At 59.9% G+C, this 25,000-nt stretch overlaps 1 protein-coding gene across 1 annotated transcript in view; it reads right to left on the bottom strand.

Moving 5' to 3' along the window:
- The window catches only part of PLPPR5 (phospholipid phosphatase related 5), a 28,668-nt gene extending 14,407 nt beyond the window's left edge, over positions 1–14,261 (bottom strand). The window contains exons 1-3 of the mRNA XM_036452692.2: positions 14,033–14,261; positions 2,505–2,637; positions 1,509–1,759 (exon numbers count right to left, since the gene is read on the bottom strand). Coding sequence (XP_036308585.1) covers positions 1,509–1,759; positions 2,505–2,637; positions 14,033–14,236 — 588 coding nt within the window. The 5' untranslated portion in view covers positions 14,237–14,261. The remainder of the gene's footprint in view (positions 1–1,508; positions 1,760–2,504; positions 2,638–14,032) is intronic.
- Between the last annotated feature and the right edge of the window lie 10,739 nt (positions 14,262–25,000).

Consider the following 25,000-nt stretch of genomic DNA (forward strand, 5'->3'; position numbering starts at 1 on the left):
GCTGGCGGTGCCCACGCGGGCAGTGGGAGGCGGGCTGGGTTGCCATGGCAGCCGCCCACACGCCCCTGGCTCCGGGTGGCGGGGGCCGTTCGCTTGGAGCAGCACCTATTGTTACAGCGACAGCCAGCGGCTCCCCGCCCTGTAATTACCTGCCCACGGCCCGCTGTGCGGACGCCGCCTGATGTGAGGTTCCCGAGTGCCGGGGCCTTCCAGAACGTTCTTCCCCGAACGTCTCTGCCCTCTGAACCCCAGCCTCTGACCTCAGGGAGGCCGGGACCGGGCGGGGGCAGGGAGGAAGTCACCTGACCCCCCCCCCCACTGGTGGCGCTCAGGGGTGAGGGACCCCCTCTCTGGAACATTCTGAATCACTGACGTCGGGGCAGAGTGTGGTTCTACGGATCCGGGCAAGTCCCTTGGCCTCATCCTCATCCGTGACGTGGGCATGGCGAGAGGGCGTGCTGCGTGCGAGGAGCCACAGTGAGAGCCCAGTGGGTCAGTACAGAGGACAGATTACATCATAATGACAATAAAGGAAGAATACACTGTAATGATGCCCCCACAAGAATCCTAGCTACCAATATGCAAATTGACCATCACTCCAACACACAAGATGGCCGCCTGCATGTGGCCACCACAAGATGGCCAGCAAGAAAGGGCAGTTGTGGGTGATCAGGCCAGCAAGGGAAGACAGTTGCGGGGAGGGGGATCAGCCTGCAGGGGAGGGCAGTTGGGGGGAACCAGGCCTGCAGGGGAGGGCAGTTGGAGGGAACCAGGTCTGCAAGGGAGGGCAGTTAGGGGTGACCAGGCTGGCAGAAGAGAGCAGTTAGGGGCAATCAGGCCGGCAGGGGAGCAGTTAGGCATTGATCAGGCTGGCATGGGAGTGGTTAGGGGGCAATCAGGCAGGCAGGGGAGTGTTGGGAGCCAGCAGTCCCAGATTGTGAGAGGGATGTCTGACTGGGGTCAGGCATAAACGGGCAGTCAGACATCCCTAGAGGGGTGCCAGATTGGAGAGGGTGCAGGCTGGGCTGAGGGACACCCCCCCCCTCCCGCTTCCCATGCACAAATTTCATGCACTGGGCCTCTAGTTGGTGTATAAATTAGCAACAGTCCAGCACGTTGTGCCTGGCACTAGGACATGCTCAGTCAATGTTATTGTTATCATTACAAACATCCCCGAGAGAACTTAGAAAAGGAGGACCCCTCTCCCAGCCCCATCAGAGCCCATCGGGGCGTGAGTAAGCAGCGAGGAGGCCGGTGAGCTCCCTTCTCAGTGCTCCTGCGAGTTCACGGGGACTGACCGCCCCGGACAGCTGTGTCCATCCCGCCCCGTTCACCACGAGACAGACATGGTCTCCAACGGAAACGCAGGCGGCCATGTTTCCCAACCACCCACTCCCCACGCGGCACCTCACGAGACTCACTTCCCTCCCGGTGCCGACAGCTCCGACCGGGCCGGCGCAGGAGCTGCCACGGGGGCTCCTGGCTGGGCGGGGGCCGGGCCCACTTACCGTCAGGTACACGGCCGCGTACACGCTGAGCGCCGCCTCCTTGGAGGGGAAGGTCTTGCGGGCGCGGAGCACGAGCTCGGGGTCGCCCGTGCAGGCCTCCTCGCCGCTGATGAACTGCGTGAGCTGCTGGCAGCCCAGCGCCGTGTAGTTGGGCCGGCACAGGGCCAGGAAGTGGGGAGCCAGGTTCCCCGTCACCACCTGCCCCGCGTTCGCGAAGATGTCCGTGGCGAACAGGCCGAACGTGTAGACGCCTGGAAGCGAGAGGCAGCCGTGAGCGCCCGGGGCTGTGTCCCGGTCCCCGGCGAGCCGGCGAGGAGAGACCCCAGGGCCCGCCCGGAGGCACCCATCCCGCCGCACACGGCTCCCCAGCACCCTCCTCCCCTCCACCCGCCCCGGGCCCTGGAGGCGGCGCTGCGCCAGCGCACAGCCCGGCCGCCACCTCCGCGCTCGGTGACGCGTGGCGGGCTGTCCGACAAGAAGGCGCCTTCCGAGCCTGCGTGTGGGACTGGGTTTTTGTGAATGGAGCCAGGGCTCCCGAGCAAGGCCGCCGTCTGTCACCTCGGTCTTTATTAGTCCCCGTTTTGAAAGTATTTTTTTTTTAAATATATTTTTACTGATTTCAGGGAGGAGGGGAGAAGGAGAGAGAGAGAGAAACATCATTGATAAGAGAGAATCATGGATTGATGGCCTCCTGCATGCCCCACACTGGGGATGGAACCCAAAATATATATATATATATATATATATATGAGAGGGAGAGAGAGGGAGAGAGAGAGAGAAAGAGGGAGGGAGGGAGGGAGGGAGGGAGAGGGGGGGGAGAGAGGGAGGGAGAGGGAGAGTTAGGAAGAGAGAGAAACATTGATGGGTTGCCTCCGTATGGACCTCACCAGGACCGAACCCGCCAGTTTCTGGTGCCCGGATGACGCTCCCGCCTGCGAGCCGCCAGGGCACCAGGCTGTTTCCAGACGGAGCCAGCGCAGCTCGGCGCGTACGTACCGAGGAACCGCGCCGTCCGCCGCACCAGTGGGTTGATGTAGCAGCAGTCCCCGGTGAGGACGGTCTTCTCCTGGCTCTCGAAGTCCCGCGTGGCCAGCTGCAGGCAGAACACCGCCGTCTCGCCCACTATGATCTTGCAACGAGACAGAAGGTGAAGGACCATGCGACTCTGACCCACGCGAAGCGGGACCTTGTATCCAAAGAGCAACAGAGGCGCCTCCCGGCGTGGCAGGAGTCTCAGGGTCACACGGATCGCCTGCCTCGCGGGGCCCGCGACGGTAACGGAGTCCCCTTGTGTAGAGCCCACACTTCTCTCGGCCAGGGGAGTCCGCGACGGGTACGCTATGGGCACGAGGGGACGGTAACAGCCTTGCCCCACGGAAGACCGTTCAAGTGCTGGGACTCTATCCTAAGAACACCGTCAGAGGAACGCATGCATCCCCTATGTTCACAGCGGCACAGCGGACAACGGTGAGATCTGGAAACAGCCCACCTGCCCATCGGCAGGTGAGCGGATAGACCAGCTGTGGTGAGTGGAGGGAGGAGGAATTGGTAAGATACGTACACATAGAATGCCTTAATAAAAAAAAAAAATGAAAAAAAATTATAAAAATAAAACAGCTGTGATACACCCTGGAAGACTACGCGGCTGTGAACACAGCAGGATCTCTGTGACAGGATGGAGGACATGGAGAGCATGATGCTGAGCGAAATAAGCCAGTCTGAGAAGGACAAGTGTCACATGACCTCACTCACACGTGGACTCTCATGAACAGCATAGCCCGATGAACAGAATGGCATTGGAAGCATGGACACCTGGCCCCCGGCTGGCTGGTGCCTGAGGGGACACCTCCCCTTTGCCTCAGTGTCCTGCCCCTCAAACAGCGATGCCAGAAGCTCCGCCATCGCGGCCTCGGGGGGTGGGGGGGGCAGGTGCTTAGGTCCCCTGAAGAGGGCCATGGGGGCGGGCCCGCAGCTCACACATGGCCCATTCGATGGCCTTGGAGGCCCCCCACCCCAGAGCCTCCGAGGGGCTGGCCCTCGGGGTGAGGGGAGCCTGGGAGAGGGTGCAGCAGAGAAGTGGGTGTTGGGCACGTGGTGCCAGAGACAGAGCCGTCACCTGGGAGTCCACACGTGCACCGCTGTGTTCATGTGGACCAGCGTCACCCCAACACATTTAATCAATAAAAATAAAGGACATATCTTTGTGGGGGAAAACAGCAGCTGAGAGAGCGGGAAGTCCCAACAGGAATCTCGTGTGTGTGTGTGTGTGAGTGTGTGTGTGAGAGAGAGAGAGTGTGTGTGTGAGAGTGTGTGAGTGTGAGTGTGTGTGAATGTGTGTGTGTGTGTGAGTGTGTGTGTGTGTGTGTGAGTGTGTGTGTGAATGTGTGTGAGTGTGTGTGTGAGTGTGTGAGTGTGTGTCTGTGTGTGTGAGTGTGTGTGAATGTGTGTGTGTGTGTGTGTGTGTGAGTGTGTGTGTGAATATGTGAGTGTGTGTGAGTGTGAGTGTGTGAGTGTGTGTCTGTGTGTGTGAGTGTGTGTGAATGTGAGTGTGTGTGTGTGTGTGTGTGAGTGTGTGTGTGTGTTGATGGGGGCTGGGGGTAGGAAGGAGGGGTTCCACTCCAAGTCCAAAAAAAGAGCTAAAAGTTACAAGTTGTAAGCCTGAGAGTCACAGGAGCACAAGCTTCACATTCCCAGCTGCCCCGGGGGCACCATTTCCCGCCGTCGTTTCACAGAGGAGCATGGGCAGCGCGGAGGCTGTAGCTGAGGGAGGGCACTGGGGAGTCAGTCCCGGGCCAGGGCTCCCTCCGCCGGCCAGCTCCGGGCCGGCCTGCCTGGCGCCGGCTCGGCTCTGGCTCTATTTTGGGAAGACGCGTCTGGCGGCTCAGAGCTCTCCGGCGTGACTTCCGCGCGGAGGAGTGTCGCTTCCTCCCGTTAGCTCTCCCGTGACAGCCGCGGGCCCGGCGGCCGGCATCACGCTGACGGGGCCTGAGGAACCCGTGTCCTGGGCACGGTCCTGAGGGTCCGGCCTGGCCTGGGTCCCAGACCCGCTGGGGAGAGTGAGGAAACGCCAACGGCTTCTCTCTTCTTAGGAGAGACTGGCCTTTGGGGAGGACAATTGAGCAAAAGCACCAGGCTCTGCAAGAAAGAGAAGCTGAGAAAGGCCAACTCCATCGCCCCTTCCATGCCTAAGAGGAAGAGGAGAGGAGAAAAGCAAAAGAAAAAAAGAGGCTGGCCAGTATGGCTCAGTGGTTGAGCATCGACCTAGGAACCAGGTCAGGGTTTGGCTCCCGGTCAGGGCACAGGCCTGGGTTACCCAGTGTGGGGCGTGCAGGAGGCAGCCGATCCATGATTGTCTCTCATCATTGATGTTTCTCTCTTCCCCTCTCCCTTCCTCTCTGAAATCAATAATAGGAATATGTTTTTTAAGGAGAAAAGAAAGCCAGGGTTCGTTCACACAATGAGAGAGAAAGCTCTTGCTCTGACCAGGGACACAGGTGGGAAATCTGAGGGCATTCAGGTGGGGTTTGAAATGTTACCTGTGCAGCCTCCCAGCGCCCAGTTTCCAACCCCCATCCTTTCCAGGGCCCGGGCTCAGTGCTGCACCTGGCGGCCGAGGGGCCATCTATCGAAGCTGCGTGCCAGGCGCTGCCTGCCCACACGCCCGGCTGCCCCCTCGCCTGGGCCTCCTCGGTCCTCACTGCACTACCGGCTCCCAGGCTCTGCCATCAAACCCCGGCAGGTGCCAGGGCCGCTCCAGATCCCTTCTCCTTTGGGAAAATGAGACCTCCATCCGGCCCTGGCCGGCGTGGCCCAGTGGATAGGGCGTCGGCCTGCGGACCAAAGGGTCCCGGGTGCGATTCCAGTGACGGGCATGTCCCTGGGTTGCAGGTTCCTCCCCGGCCTGGGCCCTGGCCACCAATCGATGTGCCTCTCTCACATCGGTGTTTCTCTCTGGATCTCTCTCTTCCCCTCTCCCTTAAAAATCAATGGAAAACTATCCTCGGGTGAAGACTCACAACAAAAACCCTCCACTGGGCATCCTGCCTCCCTTCTCCTGGGCCAGCTCCTCCCACCTGGCCGCGTCCACCCTGCAGCCGGGCCCCGTTAGCGCCGTGCGGATCCTGCTCGCCGTGCCCTTCACCGGCTGCTCTCCCCGCTCCTCCGCAGCCCGCCATGTGCCTTCCCACTGAGCCCCTTCTCTTCTCCCTTCTGCGCGAACGAAGCCAAGGCGCTAACAAGCGTGTGCACATCACAACCGTGTGTAGCCCAGCGAGTCCCCCAAGGCTGGCCGTGCCCACGCCGGCCACAGGGACCCTCAGTCACCGCCCGGCACCGAGCCCGCCAGGACAGGACTGCCGGGAGCCGGACAGAGCGTGTCCTTCGCTCCGTCACCGGGACCAGCTCGGGGCTCCCCCACCCAGACCAGCACGGCTCCGCCTCACGTACGCTTCCAGCCACAGTTCCCGAGAGAATCCCAACAGCGTGTCCCCAGGTGTCCACAGCCACACACAGGTGTGTTTCCCTTAATTTCCAGAGAGGAGACGGAAGGCATTCATCGCACAGGCGAGCACACTGGCATGCTAATTAGGAAACGCAAGTCAGGCCGCCGGAATTGCAGAAGCAAAGCAGCGACAGGAGCACTAACAGCCTTGGCCGTGGAAATGTTAACTGTGTGTATACGCCAGCTTCCACGCGTGTACCAATATTGACCCGTTAGCTAAATGTTTTTTATAATCGATTTTAGAGAGAAAAGAAGGGAGAGGGAGAGAGAGAGAGAAACACTGATGAGCGAGAAATACTGATCGGCTGCCTCCTGCACACCCCCTGTTGGGGACTGAGCCCGCCACCCGGCCTGTGCCGCCCGGGAATCGAACCGGTGACCTCTCAGCGATGGGACGACGCCCAGCCCAGAATCGAGCCGGCGGCAGAGGCTCTGCGATGAACCCGGAAGAGGGAATTACTGCGCCCCGCTCCCTGGGCCTGCCTGAGTGGGCAGGTGCTCAGGTGCCCAGGCCTCACATTTCACTCTAACGGGAAATCCTGGATTTCCGGGAAACGTCCCCATGGACAGTGAAATCCTGCTCTCCGTCCCCCAGGCCCCCGAGGTGAGTGGCAGTCATAGCGGTGATGGCCGGCCCGAGCAACACGGAGAATCCTCTCTATGCATCAGCGTCGTTCTGCAGAGTCCCCCACTTTTTACCGGGTCCCCCACTTTTTACTGGCTCCCCCACCCCCAGAAAGCAACGCCTGTCAGAGAGAGAGCTGCCTGCGCCGAGTCCCCGTGTCCCCTCTCGTCCGATCGCTGAGGAGAGGTGCCGAGCTGAGTCACAGGCCGGCCGGCCGGGGGGAGGGATGACTCACTCAGCGCTCCGAGCCCGGAAGCAGGTGCCAGGCCCCGGGCCGCTGTGGGCAGGCGGGCGGCTCCGCTGACAGGACAGGAAGGAGGAGGTGCCCGGTAAGCCGGCCAGGGCGCTGTTTGGGGAAACGGTCCCGGGACAGAGAGCGGGTCTGGGGAAATGAACGTGGTGGTTCCAGAGGGGCCATGCGAAGGTTTTCACGATGTTCTAAACCAGGCGTCTTCAAACTACGGCCCGCGGGCCACATGCGGCCCGCAGAGGAGTCTGATCCGGCCCGCCAGGTTTTTTGGGCAGTGAGCGCAGCCGAGGTGTTACAGTAGGAATTAGTAGTTCATATAGTCCGGCCCTCCAGCTCTCTGAGGGACTGTGATCTGGCCCCCACTTTAAAAAGTTTGACAAAGCGGCAGCCCAGCCCGTGTGGCTCAGTGGTTGAGCGCCGTCCTACACACCAGGAGGGCACGGTCCGATTGTGGATCAGGGCACAGGCCCAGGGTGGGGGCCCGATTCCCAGTGGGGGGCGGCAGGAGGCAGCTGAGTAATGTTTCCCTCTCACATCAATGTCTCTCTCTCTCTCCATTCCTCGCTCTAGGATCATAAACACATCCTTGGGGAAGGATTTATTTAAAATTTAAAAGGAGGGCCGAAACCGGTTTGGCTCAGTGGTAGAGCATCGGTCTGCGGACTGAAAGGTCCCAGGTTCGATTCCAGTCAAGGGCATGTACGTTGATTGTGGGCACATCCCTGGTAGGGGGTGTGCAAGAGGCAGCTGGTCGATGTTTCTCTCTCACCGATGTTTCTAGCTCTCTATCCCTCTCCCTTCCTCTCTGTAAAAAGTCAATAAAATATATATTTTTTTAAATTTAAAAGGAGGGAGAGCCTCGCCATGACTAAGAAGTCCCAGCTAACCAGCACGCTCTCTCACGCTGATCACACGTCTCTTCCCAAGGGGGTGCCCCCAGCCTCCGGATCTGTATTCCAGACTGCACCCCTGGGACACAGAGGGGACCCCGAGGCGTCACGTGACGAGGAGCGAGGGGAGAGGAACAAGGGCCTCTCTGTCAGAACAAAAGGTTGTCCGGGCTCTGGTGTGGGCCACGCAGGTGCGGATGCCACGCCACTCGGCTGGCTGCCCTCTGACCTCACAGCCTGGCCGCTCCGGAGCGTTGCTGGGACTGTGGAGAAGGGGGAGGCTTTCCTCCTGGGTGGGGCCAGGTGACCTCGGCTATCTTTATCTTCAGGTATGCTACCCAAGGAGGCATTCCACCAATACTGGTCAAGGAGGGGAGGGAGGGAGGGAGGGAGGGAGGAGGGGAAGGAGGGAGAAGGGAGGAGGGAGGAGGGGGCAGAGGGGAGGGAGGGAGGGAGGGAGGAAGGGAGGGAGGGAGGGAGGAGGGGAGGGAGGGAGGGAGGGAGGGAGGGAGGGAGGAGGGAGGAGGGAGGAAGGGAAGGGAAAGAGGGTGGGAGGAGGAGGGAGGGAGAAGGGAGGAGGGAGGAGGGGGCAGAGGGGAGGGAGGAGGGAGGCAGGGAGTTCTGGGTCTCACCAGCATTTATCCCCAGGGTCCCACCCGAAGAGGCTGCTGTAAGCCTCCGCTGTCTTGCTGTTAATTAACACGGACTGAATGAGCATTGTGGATATTTTAGAAATTATTTTTATTGATGGAAGTAGTGACTTTAATCAGCCTGACGAATGCTAACCATGGACTGTGTTGGTGCAATGACAGACGTGCAGGCTCTGGGGGTTGATGGAAATCGCCAGAGACACTTCCCGCCAGGGAGTGAACAAGCGTAAGGTGCGTGAGGAATACAATAAAAATGTATTCCTGCGAAAAGGAGCAAATGCATCACACACACACACTCATGTCCCATATAATAAGAGAGGAATGTGCTAATTACCCTCACGGCATAATGACTGACCTTGTAACGACCGGATCACGGGTCTGCAGGAGGGTGGAGCAGTGAGCTACAAGCAGGCGGTGGAGACCAACAGGAGGGGGCAGGGCGGTGGCTATGGGGGTGGGCAGGGGGAGCTGCAGGAGGATGAGCCAGTGGGGGGAGCCGCAGGAGGGCGGCAGTCACTCCTGGCACAGGGATTTGTGTGCAGGGCTGCTAGTATACATATAAAGTAATAAAAGCATAATATGCCAATCAGACCGGTCCTCCTTCCTGATAAAGCCAGGTCTGGGAGGGAAGCCTGATTCCTGGGTGGGTGCCCGCGGAAAGCAGGGCTGGCTGCCAGGAGAGGGAAGGCCTACTCCTGCATGAATTTCACTCATCAGGCCTCCAGGGTACATACACCGAGTGGCCAGATGATGATGATCTCTGAAGGCATAATAATCTGGCCACTCAGTGTATGTATGTGTGTATGTGTGAGGCTTGGTGCATGAATTCATGCATGGGTGGGGTCCGGCCAGCCTGGCCAGCGGGAGGGGACATGGGCAGTTGGCTGGCCTGCCTGCTGGTCGAACTCCTGGTCAAGGGGACAATTTGCATGTTAGCCTTTTATTCTATAGGATATCCACTGAGTGGCCGGATTATGATGCATTCAGAGGTCATAATAACCTGGCCACTCAGAGTGTGTATATGTGTATGTACACACACACACACACACACACACACACACACACACTGAGAAATGTCCACCCAAGGACTGTGTTAATCGTCTTAAATACACCTGGTCTGCAAAATAGATTTCCTTCCACAACTCTGCACAGAACAGCAGGCGACTGTCCTGACAGAGCCTCTCCACTCGCCCCTGTCACAGGTGACGCGAAGGTAGCCGCCCGCCGAGGAGCGGCCGCCGTCCTGCGGGAGGGCCCCGTCTGTGCGAGGAGTCACACCCGAGGGAGCCCGGGCCCAGAGTAACGGGTTCCCGCCCTCGATGGGCGTGTGGCCACCGGGGCAAACGCGCCTCAGCTCCTCCGGGAGAGGGAGGGCGTGAACAGGAAATGGCGCCTCCCCCACCCTCAGGCGCGATGAGCACACCCCGTCCTTCCCTGCACACAATCCATAAACACTAGCTGCGTCTGTGTGAGAAGAAGCTCCATCACTACTCAGTATGGCACGCATGCGTACTGTGAATCCTTTAAAAAAATTATATATATGTTTATTGATGTCAGAGAGGAAGGGAGAGGGAGAGAGACATAGAAACATCAATGATGAGAGAGGGTCATTGATTGGCTGCCTTCTGCATGCCCCCCACTGGGGATCAAGCCTGCAACCAGGCGTGTGCCCTTGACCAGAACTGAACCAGGGACCCTTCGGTCCGCAGGCCGACGCTCTATCCACTGAGCCACACTGGGGTGTGGGCTCCATCCCCAGGTAGGGCAATAGAGTGATTCTTAGGGAGCATCCACTATGGGCCAAGGGTGGTATTTGCCTATGAAATCTAATTTAATACTAAAAATCCTGGGACTTAGAAAACTGAGGCGTAAGGAGCAACTCGTCCAAAGATCCTTGTTGTCCAAGGGCACCCTGATGTTCAAGGTCACCCAGCAAGAAGGATCCCCAACTTTTAAGACAACAGCAGGACGGACTTGGAATCTAAAGCCAAATTTGTTAGACTCAAACCCGGTCCCCAAGTCACCACCAGAAAAAAAATGACAGAACTGAAAAGCTGCATTGCCTTCGATGCTGGGGCACCCACGTGTACCGAGCACGAAGCCCAGCCTCCGCTGGGGCAGTGAGAGGAGCCTGAAGCTTTGGAGGCGCGTCTTGGACCTGAAGCCCCCTCTCCAGAAGACCCTTCCCCCCCCCCCCCGCAGCCCCTGAGCGGTGAGCGCTGAGGAAGGACAGGGAGCGCATGCCTGGCGGAACGCCGTCCGGGAAACCGCGTCCGCCTGAGGCACGGGCCCGGCAGAGCCGGCCACACTCGGGGCCCAGCGTGTGAGGCTGTGGTCTTGGGCAAATGACTTCGTCTACGTCCCCTCTTCCCCAGTGCCAGCTGACAATAATAATAACAATAATTGCTTTCAGTCCGGCCAGTGTGGCTCAGCGGCTGAGCGTGGACCTCGGAACCAGGAGGCCAGGGTTCATTCCTGGAGAAGGGCACAGGCCCGGGGTGTGGGCTCCATCCCCAGTGTGGGGCGTGCAGGAGGCAGCCGGCCCATTCATGGTTCTCATCCCTGATGTTTCTGCCTCTCTCTCCCTGTCCCTTCCTCTCTGAAATAAAAATATATATACACATTTAAAAAGATAGTAATTGTTGTCAGAGAGAACGCAAACACGGGGTGGGTAGAAGGTAGCGAACTCAACCAGGACGGCAGCGCTGCCATGACCATTAACAACAGCGTGTTCACCCACGTGACTGCCACCCCAACCGCCCGCCGGCCCAGCCTGGCACACTGCCCGCCGTCCCAGCCACAGAGCCCGGGCCAGCCGAGGCCCCCGCCCAGGGAGCCCTAAAACCAGCCGCCCTCCGCACACGGACCCCAGGCCCGTCCCCAGTGCCAACGAAACAGGGCACACACGTGGGCCAACCAGGCCCGCCCCTCAGCCACCTCTGGGCTCCCTTCCACATCGGGAGACCTGACACGGGTCTCAGGGCACCCCCTCCCCCCGCACCTGCCCTCTGCTGCGGGGCCCTGGCTCAGGCCGCACCTCAGGGTCCTCCACATCCCATGGAGAGCGTGTCCCCAGGAGGGGGCTCTGGAAGCGCATGCGGCTCTGGGGACGTGGACACACACACACACACACACACACACACACCCGCACTGAGCAGGCACACCCCTTTCCCCTCCTCAGTCCGCCAAGCGGCCAGAAGTCAGACATCTTCGGGCCTTGGCGTCTCCACTGGCGCCCGCCACGGCGGGCCGAGGAGCGGAGGCTCGGAAAGTCTCTCGTTTCAGTAAAACCCGCCCAGCACGGCCCAGGCGAGCCCGGCCTCACCGGTGATGGTGCCAGGGCACCGGCGTCGGAGGACAGGCTATTTCCCTAAAAACACGCCACCCGGGAAGACACGGGAAACACGTGCTGGGACCAGCGCCTGCAGGAACGGCCTCACAGAAAGCTGACTTTTTTCCCAGTGGGAGCAAGAGAGCACCCCGGGAAGCCGGGCCGGGTCTGGGGGTCTCTGACACACGTGAGCGAGTGACAGCCAGGCCAAGCAGGACATTCCGGGTGCGAGGGCTGCCCACACCGGTCACCCATGTCAGCCCAGCCGAGGCCAAAGCCCCAGGTGCCCGGCGCTGTCCGTGGTGCTGACTTACTGAGTGTTTCCCCCTAAAACCCAAGACAACACCCATATCCAAGCAGATGGTCCCAGCATTCCTCACTGCTTGGGCAGGCCCAGCCCCCGAAAACAACACCGCCTGCTGGCTTTTAATTTCCTGTTTGTTATCTGTGTTTGTGTAGGGAGAGGGGGAGGTTGGGGAAGGGGAAGACAGAGGAGGGAGGGGGAGCCGTGGGAATGGAACCTCCAATCCTCTGACCAGATCACAGGAACCACAGTGTTTTCTGAAGAAACATACCAATCCTCCCACCAGGACCTGGGCGTCCTCTCCACATGTGCAAACGATCACATGCTTATTAATAGAACATGTTGGCTCTATGGCATTTGCATATCAACCTAATAACTGTCTCTGCATATGCGTGCACATGGGAGTCCGTACACACAACACACACACACACACACTCACACACACACTCACACACACACACTCACACACATTCACACACACTCACACTCACACACACACACTCACACTCACACACACACACTCACACTCACACACACACTCACACACACACATTCACACACACTCACACTCACACACACACTCACACACTCACACACTCTCACACACACACTCACACACACACACTCACACACACACACACTCACACACTCACACACATTCACACACACTCACACTCACACACACACACTCACACACTCACACACACACACTCACACACACACACACACACACACTCACACACTCACACACTCACACACACACACACTCACACTCACACACTCACACACATTCACACACACTCACACTCACACACACACACTCACACACTCACACACACACACTCACACACACACACACACACACTCACACACTCACACACTCACACACACACACACTCACACATTCACACACACATATACACACACACTCACACACACACACACTCACACTCACACACACACACTCACACACACTCACACACACATTCACACACACTCACACTCACACACTCACACTCAGAGTCTCTGAGCCCAAGAGGCCTGTGGCCAGCCAGGCTGTGGAGTCGGGAGGGAGCAGCCCAGTAGATGCTGGGCTAACAGCGCCCCCCAGCACCTCCCAGCTCAGCCTCTCCATCTGGGGGCCTCTCTGCTCCTTTAGGGGGGCTGCGCCCTGGTCAGGGGAGCCCCAGGGGCGCCTCCATGGACGGGGCAGGAGGCGGTGGAATGGGAACAGGCGTCCCCACTGGGGAGACGGTCCCCTCCACACCCCGGCAGTGGATCCCCTGTTCCCGTCCAACCTGGGAGCCAGCTCCGCGGCGATGGAGTCCAGATGCTCCCCAATGCTCACCCGCACCCCAGCCCCCAGCCCCCACCCCCACCCGCCTCTCCTCAGCCCTCCGCGCCCCTCCCCCGCCGGCTGCGGGACCACAGGGTGCGGGTGGCACGGGGCGGGGGGGGGGGGGGGGAGGATGGGAGCTCCCTCCGCACCCACGGGGACGCCCTAGGTCCCTGGGGAGGGGCGGCTGCCCGCCTCACAGACACACGGGAGGCCAGGGCTGGGGCCCGCTCCCCGCAGGAAGGCAGCGGGGCCGGGCGCGGGGCGCGGGGCGGGGGCCCGGCCTGGGCTGGGGCGGGCGGCGGGCTTACCAGGAGCGCGGGGCCGGGGCGCGGGGCGGGAGGCACGGGGCGCGGGGCCGGGCTCCGGGCCCGGGCGGGAGGCGCGGGGCGCGGAGCGCGGGGCCGGGTTCGGGATCGGGTTCGGGGCAGGGGCGCGGGCCGGGGTCGGGGGCGGGGGCGCGGGGGGCGGCGGGCTTACCACCGGGGCCAGGGCGCGGGGCGGGGGCGCGGGGCAGGGGCGCGGGGCCGGGTTCGGGGCCCGGGGGCGGCGGGCTTACCACCGGGGCCAGGGCGCGGGGCGGGGGCGCGGGGCCGGGTTCGGGGCCGGGTTCGGGGCCCGGGGGCGGCGGGCTTACCACGAGCGCGGGCACGCCGGCGGCCAGCGAGTAGAGCAGCGCGGGCGGCACGGCGCTGCGGGCCTCGGGGCCGGGGTAGGGCTGGCGGTAGGCGCTGTCGTGGCAGAAGAAGCCCTGCACGTTCACGGCGAACGTGTCGGTGTACTCGAAGTAGTAGGCCAGCATCACGGTGCCCGCCATGATCACCGCCTGGAAGTAGAGCATGCTGCGGGCCGGCTGCGCCTCCTCCGCCCGCCGCTCCGGCGCCCTCCCCGCCCGCCCTCCGCGGCGCCGCCCGCCGGGGGGAGCGGGGTCCGGGGGCGGGGAGCGGGGTCCGGGGGGAGCGGGGTCCGGGGGGAGCGGGGTCCGGGGGGGGCGGGGTCCGGGGGGAGCGGGGTCCGGGGGGCGGGAGCGGGTCCGGGGAGAGCGGGGTCCGGGGGGGAGCGGGATCCGGGGGGAGCGGGGTCCGGGGCGGGGAGCGGGGTCCGGGGGGAGCGGGGTCCGGGGCGGGGAGCCGGGTCCGGGGGAGCGGGGTCCGGGGGCGGGGTGCGGGGGAGCGGGGTCCGGGGGGCGGGGAGCGGGGTCCGGGGGAGCGGGGTCCGGGGGCGGGGGCGGGGTCCGGGGGGAGCGGGGTCCGGGGGGCGGGGGAGCGGGTCCGGGGGGAGCGGTCCGGGGGGGGAGCGGGGTCCGGGGGCGGGGAGCGGGGTCCGGGGGCGGGAGCGGGGTCCGGGGGCGGGGAGCGGGGTCCGGGGGCGGGGAGCCGGGTCCGGGGGGAGCGGGGTCCGGGGGCGGGGGGCGGGGAGGGGTCCGGGGGGAGCGGGGTCCGGGGGCGGGGGGCGGGGAGCGGGGTCCGGGGCGGGGAGCGGGGTCGGGGGGAGCGGGGTCCGGGGGGAGCGGGGTCCGGGGGCGGGGAGCGGGGTCCGGGGGCGGGGGCGGGGGCGGGTCCGGGGGGAGCGGGGGTCCGGGGGCGGGGGAGCGGGGTCCGGGGGCGGGGAGCGGGGTCCGGGGCGGGGGCGGGTCCGGGGGAGCGGGGTCCGGGGGGAGCGGGGTCCGGGGGGGCGCGGGGGAGCGGGGTCCGGGGGGGAGCGGGGTCCGGGGGCGGGGTACGGGCGGCGGGTCGGGGGGAGCGGGGTCCGGGGGCGGGGGGCGGGGAGCTGGGTCCGGGGGCGGGGAGCGGGGTCCGCGGGGAGGGGGTCCGGGGGCGGGGAGCGGGCGGGGAGCTCCGGGTGCAGCGGCCGCGGTGAAGCCCCCGGCGGCGCAGAGGAGGCGGCGCTGCGCCCCTCGGAGGGCGCGGCGGAGCGGGGGGCCGGGGCCCGGGGACCAGGCCGGGGGCGGGGGCGGCGGAGCGGGAGCCGCTGGGAACTCCCTCCGGCGGCGCGGGCGGCTCGGGAAGCCGCGCGGCGCGGGGAGAGGGGCGCGCACGCGTCTGCGGAGCAACCGCCGCCGGGAAGCGCACCCCCGAGCCGGCGCTGCGGGCCGCCTCTCCCCGGCCCCCGCCTCTCAGCGCCCCTCTGCCATGGCCAGCCGCCTGGGAGGCAGGCCGGGCCGATTCCGGGGTCCAGGGAAAGGGGGTGCGGGGGGCGCCAGGGGGAAGGGCGTTTGGCTGCTCCCTGATTCCCTGGGGCCAGGAGACCGGGCGGGCACACCGCATGCACACGGACCATGCACATGGAACACGCACACAGAACATGCATATGGAACATGCACAAGGAACATGCATGCGTAACGTGCACACGGAACGCACCCTGCGTGCGCGGACACGCGTGTGCGTGGAGGGAAGTCAGGGTGAACCCCACATGTGCGCAGAGCCCGCTTCCTGAGCCAGGTGGGTGCCTGTCTTGCAGGATAATGTTAAGCGGCACATTTTGGGGCGGAGGTGGGGCTCCCCAGAGCCTGGCACTTCTCACAGGCCCCGCCCCAGAGGGCAGTAAGGAGCAGGTGTAGGAGGCAAAGAGGTGGAAATGTTCCTGTCCTTCTCAAAGCGCGGCACTGCCTCCCGGGTTTCTGGAATGTTCGTCTTAAAAGGCCAGTTACATTTGCAGGGGACGGCGGTTTGGGGTGCTGTTCTGATCGCGGTGTGAGTCCCCCCACATCGCCGCAAACATGTTCAATAACGCGGGCCCAGGCGCTCCCCAGGCAGGGGCGCCGGGCAGCGGGCCACTGGGCGGTGCAGTGACCGCCCCGCCACGCCGGTGCCGGGAACATTGGCTGCACAGACGTGGGGCTGCCTCGGGGGCCATTCATAGAGCCACTCCGAGGCTGCCAACGCTCCTCTCCTCCGGGGACTCCCCACCCTTCCCCCTGAACGGAACTTCCGGAAGGATGGTGTTCGCTTTTCAGTTCGCACCGTTTCCTTGGGGTGAGGGAGAGTCTCCTGTAGGGGGTATTCGCGCATAACCTCCTAAATGAAGATGCATTGTGGTCCGCTGTGAAGGAGTAGTGAGTGCCCAGCACAGTCCATAACAGAGGGCCCTGCTGTCATGTCCCCGCTCTGCCCCCAGGGGGAGCCCCGCCTGCACCCTGTGGGTATTCCAGAAGGACCCCTTGAATAAATAAAAATAAACCAATGAGCCTACTCCTTTAGGAACAGCAGGGGCGGGTTCCCACATAGACTGTGTGCGTGCTGTGCGGCTTTGGGAGGACTTAGGGGAGCGGTCGGCAAACCGCGGCTCGAGAGCCACGTGCGGCTCTTTGGCCCCTTGAGTTTTTAGCAAAGGCCAGCTTAGGAGGACCCTCGTTGAGGTAATACTAACATTGTGCCTACCTACCGATATAGTTTAAGTTTAAAAAACGTGGCTCTCCAAAGAAATTTCAGTCGTTGTCCTGTTGATAGTTGGCTCTGTTGACTAATGAGTTTGCCAACCGCTGACTTAGGGGAAGAGAAACAGAACGTTGCTTATTGTTTTTGTTGACTCTTCTGATTGCTTGTCCCTGAATTGGGTTCAACAAATCACACCTCATTGTACTAATCCCATCATCGTGAGGAGTGCGTCCACGGGGAACGGCGTCTTCCGTGTAACGCGATGGATCAGAACAAAGCACTGCGGTCCGGGCTCTGCTCAGCCGGGGACTTGCTGTAATATTTTCTTGACTCTTATATAGATAGAGTTCGGATAAAAATAGAACACGGAGAGTGAAACCTTAATTAACTCCGCGAAAGCCTCCTGCAGAGAAGGGTGCCCAGGGGGAGCAGGGCGCTGATTCCTGGGAACCTTCCCACGATCGCCAGGACTCTCCCCTCAGGCGCCGAGAGGTGGGGACCCCATTCATCTCTGCGATCTGACAGGAGCTACTCGCTGGAAGCGCCGTCTCACTGCTCATTCCTGCGGTGACACGGGTGCGGGAGGCGGGGTTTTGTCACTGTGACGGTGGGATACACTCTGGACGTTTTGAGGGGGAAATGCCTAAAATAGATGCTTGTTTTCTTAAAACAAAAAAAGCATTGATTGAGTGACTACGATACACCAGGAACAGGGGTGTGTCTTACTCAGATATCTCTGCCCCCCCACGCCTACCCCGGTGCCCCCGAGAGGTGTTACACCTCAGACTTGGCTTCCGTGTCTGTGGGAGCCCCCACTCACCCTCATCCACTCGCTCCGGGCTTCGGGGTGTGGCGTCCAGGGTGAGTGAGGCGGGTTTTAATCAGACACCTACATACAAAGGACTCATACAACTCCACACCAACAAGATGACGGACCCAACGGACCCTGGACAAAGGCCCTGGACAGACAGGTCTCCACAGCGGACGCACCGACGGCCAGCCGACCACGGGAAGGTGCTCAGCGTCCCCAGCACCAGAGAGGCGCAAGCGGGAGCCACCGGGGGGCGTCCCCTCCAGCCCGTCGGGGCGGCCGCCGTCAGTAAACCCGCACACGCGCGCGGGCGAGGAGGATGGGGGGACCAGGAGACCCTCGTGGCTGCGGTGGGAGGGCAGGCGGTGCGGCCACCGTGGGAAACGGTGTGGAAGCTCCGCAGACTCTTGTTTTACCCTCTCCCGTCCTCTGTTCCTAAAGCTTCCTGTAGAAAAGGGTTACATTCCCAAGGAAAAAACAAAACGGAACAAAGGCGGTGCCACCGAGAAGGCCGTAACCCGGGTCTACGCCGGCAGGTCAGCCGAGGTGACTGTACCCAGAATGGCAACGAACCGAGCCCACGGACGCCAGGCCGGTTCCTGGGGCTCCGTCACAGCCCCCCCGCCACCCCCCAGGCTGCCTGAGCGGAGCCTGGGCCGGGCCGGGCTTCCCAGGGGGAGCATTTGGGCAGGAGTCCCCACATCTCCGAGCTCTGGGCGCAGGAGGCAGGTGCGCGGCAGGCGTGCTGGGAACTGGGCGTGTCCAGGCTGGGCCCCCGCACTGGGGGAAGGGGAGACTGTTGGGACTGGGAGGCTGAAGCAGATGGTAGCGAGCCTGAGCAAAACAGGCCCAGCTGTGTGAGTGTCACCCCCAAAATAACGGGGCGACATCTAAGCCGTTTCCCTAGGAAACATGCCGTCCGAGCGGCGCCTGGTGAGGGCTCGGTGGACGCTGGTTCGCTCCTGGGCGGCAGGGGCATGAGGGGGAGCGGGCAGCGGGGCCAGCTCTGAGCTGCCACCCCACCTGCTGCCCTGGGGAAGCCTGAGGCCTCACTCTCCCTGCCAACAGCCCGCCTCCTCCCCAGCATCCTGCAGCACCGAGGTCTGGCCTGCAGAGGGAGCACGTGAGCGGCGTCCTAAAATAGACCAGGCAGCCCAGCTGGAAAGCTGAGCATTAGGAAGAGGCACAGGGGAAGGGAGCTGGGTGTCCCGGTTTGAACCCAGCCCCCCTGAGAAACCAGCTGGGCCCTGAAGTTGAAAGGCTCCCTCCTACTTCCTGCCGGCCCCTCCGCCCCCAGCCCCTCCCCCTCTGCCCTTAGGCTTTGGGAAGGAGGGATGAGGGGGGGCAGGGGGAGCACCAGGGCTCAGCACACGTTTCTCTCTCTCCTTGAGCAGCTAGAAAGCATCTGGTGACTGAGGCTGCTTTCTCATGACCCTCCAGCGGAGCAACTCAGTCCTGCCAGCCCACCGGCTGTCCCTGCTTTCTCCCCAGGGCTGAGCTCAGCCCTGTGCCACCCCGCTCAGTGCATCTGAGACACAGGCCACGCGGAGAGCGGACCCCTGGCACCGTCCCTCGCTCGTCAGTGAAAACCGGGAACGTGTAGAGAAAGACAACACACCAGAAAGACGAACATGAAGAAAAAGCCATTTCGTGTGAAAAGCAAGAGGCCAAGGCCATGCGGCTGGTGGGGAGATGGGTGACGTGTAGGAGCCAAGCGTTTCCAGAAAGATTGTCTCCCGGCAGCGAGCGGCACAGGGACACCAGGCTCCCCGGGTTAAAAGCAGGGAGATGAAGGACCGGGAGGAACAAGACAATTCAGTGATTTCCACCGACTCAACAAGTTCTTATCAATCAGAATGGGCTCTTCACATGCAAGCATGGGTAACAGGAGGTCCGGGCCCTGGCAGCTCCCGGGTGTGGGGACAGAGATAAGAGCTTTGCCCTCATCTAAATAATGCCGTGTGGCCCTAGCCGGTGTGGCTCAGTGGATAGAGCATCGGCCTGCAGACTGAAGGGTCCCGAGTTCGATTCCGGTCAAGGGCATGTACCTTTGTTGCGGGCACGTCCCCCCCAGTGGGGGAAGGGGTGTGTGTAGGAGGCAGCTGATCGAGGTTTCTCTCTCGTCCTCATCAGTGTTTCTAACTCTCTATCCCTCTTCCTTCCTCTCTGTAAAAAAAATCAATAAAATATATTAGAAATAAATAAAGAATGTGTTTGGGGCATTATTGTGAGACAGTCAGGGGAAATCTACAGCTGAAATGTGCGCACAGCCGTTAGGTTGTGGCTCTCATTGGCGCAGCGCTTCTCCCGTGCTGGCCCGTAGGAGCGTCCTCACGCCGGCTGGCTGGCCCTTCCGATGGAGTTCTAACGCCCGGGGCTGGTTTCCCAGCTTCTGGGGGGAGAGGAAGGTCCAGGACCGCCCCAGCTGCGGGCTGGCCCATCGCACAGGCTGCCGGGGGTGGAGGGGGGGACCCCGGGAGGTGGTTCCGGCAGCGCGTTGGAAATGACACCCCCCTCCCCCATCTTCCCACCCCCTACCCCCACCCCCAGCTCAGAAGAGCTTTCAGGAACTAGGAGCTGCTCCTACTACCATCGACCTTGACAGACGGCCAATAGAGGCAGCGTGAGGTCAAGGTCAGCCTCCCAGGGAGGCCGTCTTAGTACGGGAGGCGGGACTGACCCAGGAGACGCAGAACGGGGGCCCCTGGGCACGGATTCACAGGTCAGGGAGTGGCGCCCCTAATTAGACCAGGAGTGACGGCTAGCCCGGACCCAAGGGACAGCTCTCCAACAAGGCTGGCAGGGCGTGGCCGCGCAGCGAGGTGGAGAAAAGTAGGACGCGCGGGTCGCTGCTCCGAGAAGGGCCTGGGACTCGGCCTTTCGGAGTTGGGGCGGGTTAGACGTTAGCTGGCTCCTTTAAGAAGCAGTAGATGCCTGTGCTGCGGGTAGAATTATGTCGGTTCTCCCCCCACCCTACCCCCTCGTAAAGATAGGTAACCCCGGGGGCCTCAGCATATGACGTTATTTGGAAACAGAATCTTTTTAAAAATATATACTTCATTGATTTTTTACAGAGAGGAAGGGAGAGAGACAGAGAGTCAGAAATGTCCATGAGAGAGAAACACCGATCAGCCGCCTCCTGCACACCCCCTACTGGGGATGTGCCCACAACCAAGGTACTTGCCCTTGACCGGAATGGAACCTGTTACCCTTCAGTCCGCAGGCCGACGCTCTAGCCACTGAGCCACACCAGTCAGGGCTGGAAACAGGATCTTTAGAGAGATAATCGATTTAAGAGGAAGTCGTGAGGGTAGGCTCCAGTCCACGGGACTGGTGTCCTTATAAAAAGGGGAAATTTGGCCCTAACTCGTTTGGCTGAGTGGATAGAGCATCAGCCTGCAGCCTGGAGGGTCCTGAGTTTGATTCCAGTCAGAGGCACAGGCCCGGGTGGCAGGCTGGATCCCCAGTAGGGGGCGTGCAGGAGGCAGCCGATCCATGCTTCTCTCTCATCATGGATGTTCCTCTCCCTCTCCCTTCCTCTCTGAAAGCAATGACAATATATTTAAAAGAAAAGAGGGTGGGGATTTGGACAGAGATGGACACACACACAAGGAGGACATGAAGATGGGGTGAGGCACCCACAAGCCAAGGGTTGCCCCAAACCCTGAAGCTGGAGGAGACCGGCCGGGCCAGCACCTGCCTTTCAGACTCGCCGCCACCCGCTGGGAGCTGGCACAGCTCTGCTGTTTTCCTCCACCGGCGTTTGGGGCTTGGTCGTGGCGGCCCCAGGACGCCAGCCACCCGGTGACACCAGTGGCGGCGGTTCTCCGAGATTGCAGATGCATCTGCCACACTTTCCGGAACATCACAGACACTGGACTGGTTCACAGGTTCATGAAGCGCCATGGCCTGGTCATCACACCAGCAGCCTCTTGTTGCGTGAGATGATGCTCAACCCACTGGGCCACACCAGCCCCGCTTGCACATGTTTTTAGAGTAGAAAAGTTTGGAAGATTGAACACCCGTTTGCCTGGGTATTTCCCCATCTCTCCTCCCCCGGGAGCTTGGTTCAATTAAATGCACAGCAGCACGTGGGGCTGGTCACACGTGTTACCGCTGTGGTGTGGGTGTTATTCACACACACACACACACACACACACACACACACACAGCCCAGAGGCCAACATGAGTGATGTCCGTCCAGACGCCATAAAATGGCCCGTACAGACCCTACGGCAGAGCCTCCGGGTTCCCTTACCTCCACGAAGACGAAGCAGGGCACCATCGTGCGGCTCCTGGCCTCCCGTCTCGGAGGACTCGGAAGCATGTTTCCCTGTGGGGACGGCGGGGAGAAGAGGGTGGTTTTGAAATCAGCTTGTACCTGGCCCTAGGCCCGTGGCCGGCAAACTCATCAGCCAACCGAGCCAAACACCAACAGCACAACGATGGGCGTTTCTTCGGAGAGCCAACTTTTTTAAACGTAAACTTCTCCTAACGCCACGTCTTCAACATAGACTCGCTCAGGCCGTGGTAGCGCGGGACTAAGTTTTTAAAAAGGAGCTTATAATTTAGTTTCCAAACCTATTCTTTTTTTTTTTAAATATGTTTTATTGATTTTTTTACAGAGAGGAAGGGAGAGGGATAGAGAGTTAGAAACATCGATGAGAGAGAAACATCAATCAGACACCTCCTGCACACCCCCTGCTGGGGATGTGCCCACAACCAAGGTGCATGCCCTTGACCGAAATCGAACCCGGGACCCTTCTGTCCGCTCTATCCACTGAGCCAAACTGGTTAGGATTCCAAACCTATTCTTAATAGGAGCTGGACAGGCACATTTTAAATTAAGTGTTTTCTGAAAGGTGATTATGAGGATCTACACCAGCAGTTCCGTCTACCAGTGTAACGTATATGCTCATATATCAAGGATACTATTATATACCAGCCACAGTGACCTGATATATGATGACTCCGGCTGGGCCATTATTCAATAATGCTGTATACATCTTTGCTATCGGATTCAAGGAGAGCCTGTAACTTCTATATTTTCGTAGTTATTCTCCTTTCAAAACGGCGCTGCTCCGAGTACACTCCCTCGGAATGTCATTTTACAAATTCTGGATCATCTTGCAAACCTTCTCTATTGATTTATTCATTTTTTAAAAAGCTGTGCATATTTAAGAAGGAAGCAATTAAGTGCAAGGATGTCATGGTTTCTTCTGGAAGTGACCATGGAAATGAAAATCAAGCAGAATTCTGACTCCTTTTACAGCTTACTTTACTGATCGGCCATGTTGCTAAATTGCTGTTGACAGGTAGACCAGTTGGCCGCCGTTTCCATTGCTAACAGCCTGTTTATAGGCATCAACATAAATGTTTCATGGGTTGATCTCCTGTCGCATTTTGACTTAAAGCAAAATAAGGATTTTTTTTTTTTTGTCACCGAGCATCGGTAGCAATGACTGTACGACATGCAGAGGTGGGAGTTGAGGCTCCAAACCCACAGCTACAGGGAGCAGGGGTAGGAGTGAGTCAGTGCCTGCTAGTGGCAACCAATTGATGTGAAATTCTCACATCGATGTTTCTCTCTCTCTCTCTCTCTCTCTCTCTCTCTCTCTCTCTCTCTCTCTCCCCCCCCCTCCCTTTCTCTCTTCCACCCTTTCTGAGAAAAAAGAAAATCAATGGGGAAAAAAAACCCAAGTGAGGATTAGCAAAAAATAAATAAATAAAAAGGAAAACAAAAAAAAATTTTAAAGGAAGCAATGAAAATTTAAATGGTTAACCCACATTTCTATCGTGATCCCTCTCCTTTCCTCGCTCTCTAGAAATCAGTGAAGAAGTATTTGAAAAAGAAAAAAGAAAGGGGTAAACCCCTATCCTTTGGCTGTAATTCTGTCCACTTTTTCTACCCGAAACTCTTATAGACGTGTCCGTAGATCCGACGCTATGCACCGGCTGAACACAGGAAGACAACTCACTGGAACGTGGTGTTTTCTTGCTCCCAAAGTTGCGCAGAGATCAGAAATATATTCCGCATTTCCGGCTGTTCCCCATCGTATTCCGGCTTCTTCCTTTGTTGGGAAGTGGTTAATTTCCCACGGTCATTTCTCAACGGGGCAGACAGCAATAGGAGCTCACAGACCTACTTGGACTTTCCCGCTGGCCTCAACCTCTACCGGTGCTCCCATTGCTGGGACCCTCCTACTCCTCTTCCTCCTCCTCCCACCCGCCTGTGCATCTGCACCATCTACAGCTTTGCTAGGAAAGACTGTGGGCTCCCTGCCTGTTCCAGAAATCACCAGGCGAGACACTGTCTTTATCCCTCCTTTGTGATCGTTATTTTGGGGGATCATTTCAAACAATGTAATCTTGGGGTAAACCTGAGGGCAGATGCTCTGCGCAATGAGTCAGAGAGAGACAAGCCCTGCATGGAATCACTTACATGTGGGATTTTTAAAAAGCCAAACCCAGAAACACGAAGCAGAATCCCGGGGACCAGGGGTTGGAGGTGGGGAGACGGTTTTAAGGGGGCCACCTTGCAGCCAGTAGGTAAATAAGTCCTGGCGATCTAGCGCACAACTTCGTGTCACAGACAACGGCACAGCCCGGAGTTGCTAAGAGACCGGATGGTAATTATTCCCCCCACACACAGACATGGAGGAGTTCGCTAACTCTACAGGGGTAATGAGATTGCAAAATATCAACACCAAATCAGCACGCTGTACACCCTACACACACACCATGCTGCATGTCCATAAAAATAACTGTAAGCCCAGCCGGTGTTGCTCAGTGGTTGAGCATTGACCTATGAACCAGGAGGTCAGGGTTCGGTTCTGATCAGGCTCGTTCCCCATGTGGGGGTGCAGGATGCAGCTGATGGATGATTTTCTCATCAGTGATGATTCTATCTCTCTCTCCCTCTCCCTCCATCTCTGACATTAATAAAAATATATATACTTTTAAAAATTAAAAAGTAAATAAGTGTAAAAGTGTCACTATGACCTAGCTGGCGTGGCTCAGTGGTTGAGTGTCAACCTATGAACCAGGAGGTCACGGTTGGATTCCCAGCTGGGGCACCTGCCGGGGTTGCAGGCTCCATCTCCAGTAGGGGGTGTGCAGGAGGCAGCTGATCAGAGATTCTCATTATTGATGTTTCCATCTCTCTCTCTCTCTCTCTCTCTCTCTCTGAAGTCAATAAAAATATATATTAAAAATAAATAACAATGCCTCTGTGAGCAATCTTAAACTTGGTTATAATTAAGAATCAATTATAATTTTCACCTGGAGGTGACCACTGAACCGGCAGGTGTGGCCGCTGGAAAGTCCTGCCACAGCCGGGTCAGCGGAGGGAGAGACGCTGACCGTTGCCCCGAGCCTGAGCTCTCTGCAGAGCAAAGCGGGGAGGACAGGGGCGACC

This window comes from Pipistrellus kuhlii, unplaced genomic scaffold (assembly GCF_014108245.1).
Source record: "Pipistrellus kuhlii isolate mPipKuh1 unplaced genomic scaffold, mPipKuh1.p scaffold_m20_p_24, whole genome shotgun sequence".
Lineage (NCBI taxonomy): Eukaryota > Metazoa > Chordata > Mammalia > Chiroptera > Vespertilionidae > Pipistrellus > Pipistrellus kuhlii.